The following is an 8258-nucleotide window of genomic DNA, read 5'->3' as shown; positions in this document are numbered from 1 at the left end:
GAAGGATTGTGAGACATTGGTGAGGCGCAATGAGCCGGTATGTCCAGCCATTCTCCTAGTCCTCAGCCAGGACCGGACACCACGTGAACAATCCCCTTCACACTTCCCCCTCACCTCACATCCATCCCTTCCCCATTTACTACCATCAGTGACTTACGAAACAGGCGGCGGGATTGGCGCAGGCGCGTCACGTGACTCAATTGTATAACTGTGACTGTTTTGTTACACAAGCTGTTGCTCCTTATCTTTCGCCCTGAACCCGGGGCCGGTGTGATAACGTGTCCCGGGCAGAGAGCGGCGCGCACACAGCTTTCCCGAGGTGCCGAGTCCGGGAGCTGTGTCTCCATGCTGGAGCTGCCACACCAGGGAGGGGACGTAGCCATGGAGATGCAATAGGCGGGGAGGGATGACTACTCCCAGCGCGCGGACCGGGTCGTGTGTCTGACGTTCTGTCTAGAAAGTTACACAAGGTTCTGAAAAGAGAAGGCGGCGAGCGGTGCACCGGCATCTACAGGGAGCGTCGCCCCGTGCCCGCACCCATCACTGTGTACCGGGAGCGGTCAGTGCCCGCACCCATCACTGTGCCCTGGTACCGGGAGCGGTCAGTGCCCGCACCCATCACTGTGCCCTGTGTACCGGGAGCGGTCAGTGCCCGCACACCGCTTTTGCATGGAGCTGCTGGACCCCGTAGTTCTGGTCACCGGAGCCTCCTTCTCCTGTTTCCGCCTGTTGAATGGAAGGCTGGAGAGCCTGATTCCCGCACCCAGCTCCGCGCTCAGGAACCCCTGGAAATGGAGGAACATCTGGACATCGCTGGTGCACAGTCTCCTGACAGGGACCTGGGCACTGCTGGGGTGAGAGGCGGGGGGCACTGCTGGGGTGAGAGGCGGGGGGCACTGGGAAGAGGGATAGATAGTGATCTGGATGAACATAGAACACATGCTCCATAATATACTCGCATGTGCACCCCAACATCAGCTGCTGCTCATCCCTGGATGTGGGGTACTTCAATAGGGATCCATGTATGTATCATCTCTGGATGCGGGGTACTTCGGTACTGATCTTGCATGTATCTTATTACTGGATGTGCGGTAGTCCTGGAGGGATCCATGTATGTATCTCATCTCTGGATGTGGGGTACTTCTATAGGGATCAGTGTATGGATCTCATCTCTGGATGTGGGGTACTTCTATAGGGATCAGTGTATGGATCTCATCTCTGGATGTGGGGTACTCCTATAGGGATCCATGTATGTATCTCATCTCTGGATGTGGGGTACTTCAGTAGGGATCCATGTATGTATCTCATCTCTGGATGTGGGGTACTTCAGTAGGGATCTTGTATGTATCTTATTACTAGATGTGCGGTAGTCCTGGAGGGATCCATGTATGTGTCTCACCTGGATGTGGGGTTCTTCTGGAGGGATCATGTATGTATCTCATCCTTGGATGTGGGGTAGTCCTGTATCTATCTGATCCCTATAACTACCCGGAAACTAAAATTGGGGGTCAGTCAGCACATCTCAATACACAAGTGCACATCGCCATGGCTGGAAGTACAAAAGTAAAAAACGAACACAATGCAACAGCTCTTGGCACACGCAAACAATACGATAAGTACATATAATAACGCCATACTCACTATGTATGATATAAAGTATTAATGCTGTGTTGTAAATGTTAGATTCTTGGCAAATACATTTTGTACAAAATTATTTGTGCCCGTCTACCGGTGTGAAGGTGATCTCTTTTAAGGCTACATTCACACGTCAGTATTTTCCTATATCCTGATTTTCGGTCCGTTTTTTGCGGATCCGTTGTTCCTGCAAATGTTTCCGTATGTCATCCGTTTTTTGCGGATCCGCAAAAAACGGAAACATGTATAAAGTTCAATAATCAAATAAAGTTTGGATTTCTTTGAAAAAAAATTGAAAGAAAAAAATAAATAAATAAATTTTGTTATGTGTTTCCAGGAACGGATTCTGCATAAAACGGATGACATACGGAATGACATCCGAATGTCTTCCGTTTTTTGCGGATCCGTTGACTTTGTATTGTACCAGGATCCGAATTTTGCGGACAAGAATAGGACATGTTTTATATTTAAACGGACATGCGGAACGGAACAACGGAAACGGACAGCACACATTGTGCTGTCCGATTTTTTTTTTTTTTTTTTTCCAGGACCCATTGAAAATGAATGGGTCCTGATCTGTTCCGCAAAAAACGGAACAGATCAGGAAAGAAAAAACGGACGTGTGAATGGACCCTAAGACGGGAATCTAACATTATATACCACATTCACTAAGTTCCATACCAACCTCCTTCACATTCAGGGGATGCAGATTCCACATGCATGCTGAGCCCACGCTATATTATACCGCTAGTGGTGCCATAATGGCCTCCATTATATTCAGAGAATGCAGGTTCCATATGACTGCTGAGCCCACTCTGTATTCCACCTCTCCTGGTGCCAAATCCCTATAACTACCCATCCTAGTATCTACCGTGGCTGATCTGGGGTGCAGTGTGAGATGTTTCCATGGAGGCCTTCTTCATTACCAGGGCACTAGGCTTCTTCCATACAGTGCGGGCATGTGAGTATTCTCTGTGGAGAGGAACTGCTCCAAGCACAAAGATAGAACGTTGTCACCGTGACCTCATGGACACAGGTATCATTGTGGTGGTGTCCACAGCAATCAGATTGAACTGAGTCTGTGCTGGAGCATGAGGGCAACCTGATGGGCACAGGTGTAGTGGTAGTGCCCATCAGTCAGATTGCTCTGGGACTTGACAGCTGGAATATAGTCTCTGTGGCCTTCATTTATGCTATCCCTGATATAGCCCAGGAAGCTGTGGGCGTACTGGTAACCATCACAGTGTTTATCTGGAAATGTCATCTGCTTTCTTTTTGTTTAGGTTTTACCTTCACCCTCAGATGGCAGAAGATCTGATCTCCACACATTCCTGCTTCTCGCATTGCCTCGTTGCTGTCTCAATAGGTGAGCTGCTTTTCCTGATTTCTGTGACCTGCCCCATATATTAAAGGGGTATTCCGGTTGTTTAAAGTCATCCTTTATTCACAGGACGGGGGATAACTATCAGATTGGTGGGGGGGGGGGGGGGTCCTACCTCTGGGACCCCAAACCAATCCTGTGAATGGGGGCCCCATACTCCCTGCAGCCTCCCTGAAATAAACAGAGCGTCCGGTTGCACATGCGCATGGCCTCTCCATTCGAAATAAATGGAGCGGCCACGCGCATGTGCAATCGGTTGCTCTTGTCATTTCATTTGGGCCGTACGGAGACCCCGTTCTCGTGATCGGTTTGGGGTCCCAGCAGTAGGACCCCACCGATCTGATAGTTATCCTATATCCTGTGGCTTAGTTTCCCGTAGCAACCAATGAGATTCCACCTTTCACCTCTCAGAGCTCTTTTGGAAAATGAAAGTTGGACTCTAAATGGTTGCCATGGGCAACTAAACCAGTTTCCTTTACACCATTTTTGAGAAATGTGATTAATAATTTTTTTTTTCTCAGCTTTGGAACTTTGCATGGAGAAAAGTGCACACCAATATATGTGTATATATTGTTTAAAGGTTTAAAGGGGTGCACGGAGGAAAACACCTGGGGGGGGGGGACAAGCATCCCTAGGATCGTCTGTGACTCTAGGGAGGCTCGTCCCAGTCACCACCTGCCATTGGTTGCTGCCCCCCCCCCCAGACACCGGATTTTTTTTTCATCTGCGCACGGGGAGGAGCAGCTGCGGCGGTGCGGGGACCAGGAGCAGCGAGGGGAGCCAGGTAAGTAGAATCAGTGTGAGGGGCCCGGCATATGGGGGAGCATTTGTTAGTGTCGGATAACCCCTTTAAGGTCCTATTACACAGCACGATTATTGGGAACAAGCGTTCATAGGAAGACTCGTTAATAAATAATTGGCTTGTATAATCAAGCAGCTAATCAACGACCAAACGCTCATTCATCTGCAGGATGAAAGATGCCCGATTATCGGCAGTCCATCTTCCTGTGTCGTCGGAGATGGGCTGCCGATAATCGCTAGAACTCAATGGAGGAGAACAAATCCTTCCTCCCGCATTCGGTTTGCATCGGTCTGTGTAATGAGGCCAGTGCAAACCAGCGCCGCTGGATGTGTTATCATCCATCAGCGCTCGCACTGACCGTACATCAGGCAATGTAAAGCCTGTATTGGACCAAGGGATCATACGTTCCTTCCCAGCAATCGCCTGCTCACTAGAGGAGGAGACCGCTGCTATTACATGCAGCACTCTCCTCCACTGTATGGGGAGGAGCGATCGCTATGCCATTGCTCATCCCCATGCTTGCTAGTTGTTTGCCAGCAGCAGATCGTGATCTTTTAGCATGCTGAAAGATCATGACTGCCTGAACGAGCAAACGGGTAATCGGCAGCAGTATTACACTGCCAGATCATTACTAATGAGCGTTACTACGAACGCTCGTTAGCGATCATCCGGCAGAAAGTCTGCCAGTGTAAACCAGCCTTAATACAACCTTTTTCTAGATTTTCTGCAGGCATTGGCCACAGCAACTCCTCCGGACTTACCCTTGGTCTATGTTCACACAATGGTATTTTAAAGCAGATCATCTTTTTTTTTTTTTTCTCCCCTAAAATGAGGAAGATTGGATTCTAACTCTTGAGGTTTTTTTTTTTTTTTTTTTTTTGCCTTCCTCTGGATGAACCTTGCATGACAAGGCCCTATTCATATAATCGTGTCCATTTTCTGGACCTCTAAACACAGACACCGACCGTGTACACCCTAAATCTCGGTGCAGACCCATTGACGTCAATGGGTCCGCGATTTCCAAGGTGCGGCCAAAGATAGGACATGGACCCAGATGCCCTTTTGTGTTCTGCAAAACGGACACGGTCGTGTAAATGAGGCCAAACCAAATGAACGCATGTAGTGTTTTTCAGCCTTACGACACACAGCAAAACAAATCCTCATTGTTTGGTTGCCGTTTACACACCATAGGGATACACATGAGCATATACAGCATGTCACAAGACTAGTAGCGGCCCTCATTACCACATTCCAGTGTCCTCCCATCCCCTCAAACGCAGTTTGTCCTCCCTCGTGATGTCTCCATTCTGACCCTGAGACACTGAACATGGACGAGAGTCATTGAAACAAAGGAGATATTGTTGGTACGATTATAAATATTTAAAAATGATTGGTATCATGATGGTGCTAGCATAGAGATGGTGACAAATTAGGGAAATATCCCAAAATCTAAGTGGAACATAAATCCAAGACGGCCTAAGAGCCAGTTCACATTTGTATTGGAAGCTCTTTTTGGAGCCACTGTTTTAAATTCTGTCAAAAAGCCCCGAATGTTTCTCTAATAGGGGAGCAGAACAATGGAAATATACAGCGGTGGTGTGAACTCGCCCCAATAAGGTGTGAGGGCTCAGGCTCATGTCCACATTAAAGGTATTGTCCTGGATCAGAAAAACGTGGCTGCTTTCTACCACAAAGATCACCACCCCTGTCCATGGGTCGTGTGCGGTATGCAGCTCAGCTCCATTGGAGTCACGGGAGCAGAGCTGCATTGCCGCATACAACCTGTCGATAGGGTTTTTTGGAAGAATGCGTTTCTAATCCTGGACAACACCTTTAAGGCTGCTCTATGTACAGAGCCATGATAGAACTGCCCTAGAGGTGGCATGGTCAGTTGGACATGGTACACACTGAGAGCTGTGAAGCCCGTGCTGTGGACTGCAAATTGCGGTCCGCAATGCACGGGCACCGTCCGTGGGGCAGGCGCATGGGGATCGCGGACCTATTCACTTTAGTTCTGCGCAAATTGTATCTTTTTGCTGTGCGGAAGCACGGAACCCCAGAAAGCACTCCGTAGTGTTCCCTACCATTCCGCATCTCTAGATTTGAGAACCCATTAAAATGGAACGGTGCCCGGTTATTGCAGGTCCGCAACACTGCAGCGGGCAGCACACGTTTGTGTGAATGAGCCCTGAGTCTGACAGATCGTATAGCTCTACACCAAAGACTCTATAGTATCTAGCCACCGGATTATGGGTAAGTGTCTTATTGGGGGAGGGGTGACATCTGGGACCCCGAACCATCACTAGAACAGGTGTCCTGTGCCCCCTCCATATGAACGGAGCCGCGGTTGAGCATGTACGCTGCACCTCCATTTATCTCTATGGAACGATCTCCTATAGAGATGAATAGCACATTAGTTTGTATGAAGGACTGCTGCTCCTTTCAGAACGGGGCAGTGACACAGAAACCCTATTTTTGTGAATGGTGGGGGACCCTGCCACCCGACACTTGTTGATTAGAATCTTGTCCACTATCCTGTGGATAGGGAATACATTTAAAACTTGGAAGCCCTTCTTAAAGGGGTTGTCCGGTTTTCCCATATTGATAGTTTGTCAATCTCCGATCCGGAGAGGTCCAACTCCCGGGACCCTGTTCAGCTACAACTGTATACAGTACCTGCCCACCGTCGACATTGCAGTGTAATTCCGGCTCCTCCGTCGCATTCAGCTGTAATTGCACTGCTCCCCACCGCAGTAAACGGTGAAGAGAACACATAGCTGCGATCTCTTCAAACAGCTGATTGGCGGGGGTGCAATCAGTCCGACCCCGCCAATCTGATCTGATGATAGGTCATCTATATGAGCAAGACTTTATTCACACAGCGTTTTTAAAGGCTTTTTTTTTTTTTTTTTGTGTGTGTGTTAAAAAATGCTGCGGCCTGCAGCGGATGGGATTTTTATAAACAAACATGAAAAATGCTGCAAAACAATTTCTGCAAAAGGTTTTCTTCAGTCCTGGAAAAATCTTTTCACTTTATTACCCAATATAAACCAGTTTGAAAGTAAAATAATATATATTTCTAAGCGCATGCTGATGATGGATCCTTTCAAAATAAAAAACTAACCCTGTGTTCCTTGTTTTGATTCTAGGTTATTTCATCCATGACTTTGTGGATATGCTGCAGAACCAGAAGCTGCATCAGTCCTGGGAACTGCTCTTCCACCACACTGTGGTATGTAGATATCTTCTGCCTTCTGATCCACTGAGGGAAATCTACCTGTAAAGGGTCATCTTCACAAAAAGTTATTTTAAAGGAGTTGTCTGGGCTAGAGATATTGATGACCTATCCGAGGTCATCAATATCCGATCGGTGGGCGTTTGACGCACAGCGTCCCCACTGATTGGCCACAGCGCCAGAAACTATACAATGATCCTTACACTGCGTAGTTTCTGGCGCCTGTGGACTGCAGCGTAGTTCCCATTCACGTGAATGGTAGCAGAGCAGCAGTTCCCCCTGCACGGCCACTGCTTTCAGCTCCGTTCACTGTACAGTTTAAAGCGACATGGCTGTAAAACACCGGGCTATGATAAGCCTTGTTGCTTTAAGTGTGCTACATGTTTGTGGTGTATTAAAGAGGTTATCCGGAAAATGATAATGATAGGTCATGATTATCACATGGGCAGGAGTTAAAGTCCCATGATCCCTGCCGATCAGCTGTCTCAAGGAACCTGCCACGCTCACCGGAGCTCTGGTGAGTAATGCAGGCTCCTGACAGCTTTCCAAGGACAGCGCCGTACATCGTATAGTGGCAGTGCTTGGTATTGCAGCTCAGCCCTATTGACTTGACTGGAGCTGATCTGCTACTAGATCGTGTGATCGATGTACAGTGATATCACTGGCTTAGGAGAAGGCTGTGGTGCTCAAGGCCTCTTTTAAGAGCTGATTGGTGGGACTCCTGGATGTCACATGCCCGCAGATCGGATACTGGTGACCTCTCCTGGGGATAAGTCGTAAATATATTTTCCTGGATAACCCCTTTTAAAGGGCATCTGTCAGCAAATTTGTACCTATGAAACTGGCTGACCTGTTATATGTGCGCTTGGCAGCTGAAGACATCTGTGTTGGTGCCATGTTCATATGTGCCCGCATTGCTGAGATGTTTTATATATGCAAGTGAGCATCTTGGAGCAACAGGGGTGTTGCTGTTACTCCTAAAGGCTCTCTCTGCAACCGCTGCGCCCTCTGCAGGCAGTGAATACCTAATCACCCCTGGCTCTGCCAATAAAAGTGGAGAAGGCATGGCAGCTGCAGAGAGAGCAGAGCCTGTAGGTGTAACGGCAACGCCTCAGTTGCTCCTAGAGGCTCATTTGCATATACATTGAACATTATTTTTCTCAGTAATGCGGGCACATATGAATACGGGACCAACACAGATGCCT

General features: G+C 48.1%; 1 protein-coding gene across 1 annotated transcript in view; it reads left to right on the top strand.

The window, feature by feature from the left end:
• Positions 1-285: 285 nt before the first annotated feature.
• TLCD2 (TLC domain containing 2) overlaps positions 286-8258 on the top strand; it is a 46960-nt gene continuing 38987 nt past the window's right edge. The window contains exons 1-3 of the mRNA XM_044287182.1: positions 286-854; positions 2919-3001; positions 6968-7050. Of these exons, the coding sequence (XP_044143117.1) occupies positions 670-854; positions 2919-3001; positions 6968-7050 (351 nt within the window). The 5' untranslated portion in view covers positions 286-669. The remainder of the gene's footprint in view (positions 855-2918; positions 3002-6967; positions 7051-8258) is intronic.

The sequence above is a fragment of the Bufo gargarizans genome, chromosome 3 (assembly GCF_014858855.1).
Source record: "Bufo gargarizans isolate SCDJY-AF-19 chromosome 3, ASM1485885v1, whole genome shotgun sequence".
Taxonomy (NCBI): domain Eukaryota; kingdom Metazoa; phylum Chordata; class Amphibia; order Anura; family Bufonidae; genus Bufo; species Bufo gargarizans.
Note: the sequence above shows the minus strand (reverse complement) of the source record. Positions and strands in the feature narration are given on the sequence as shown.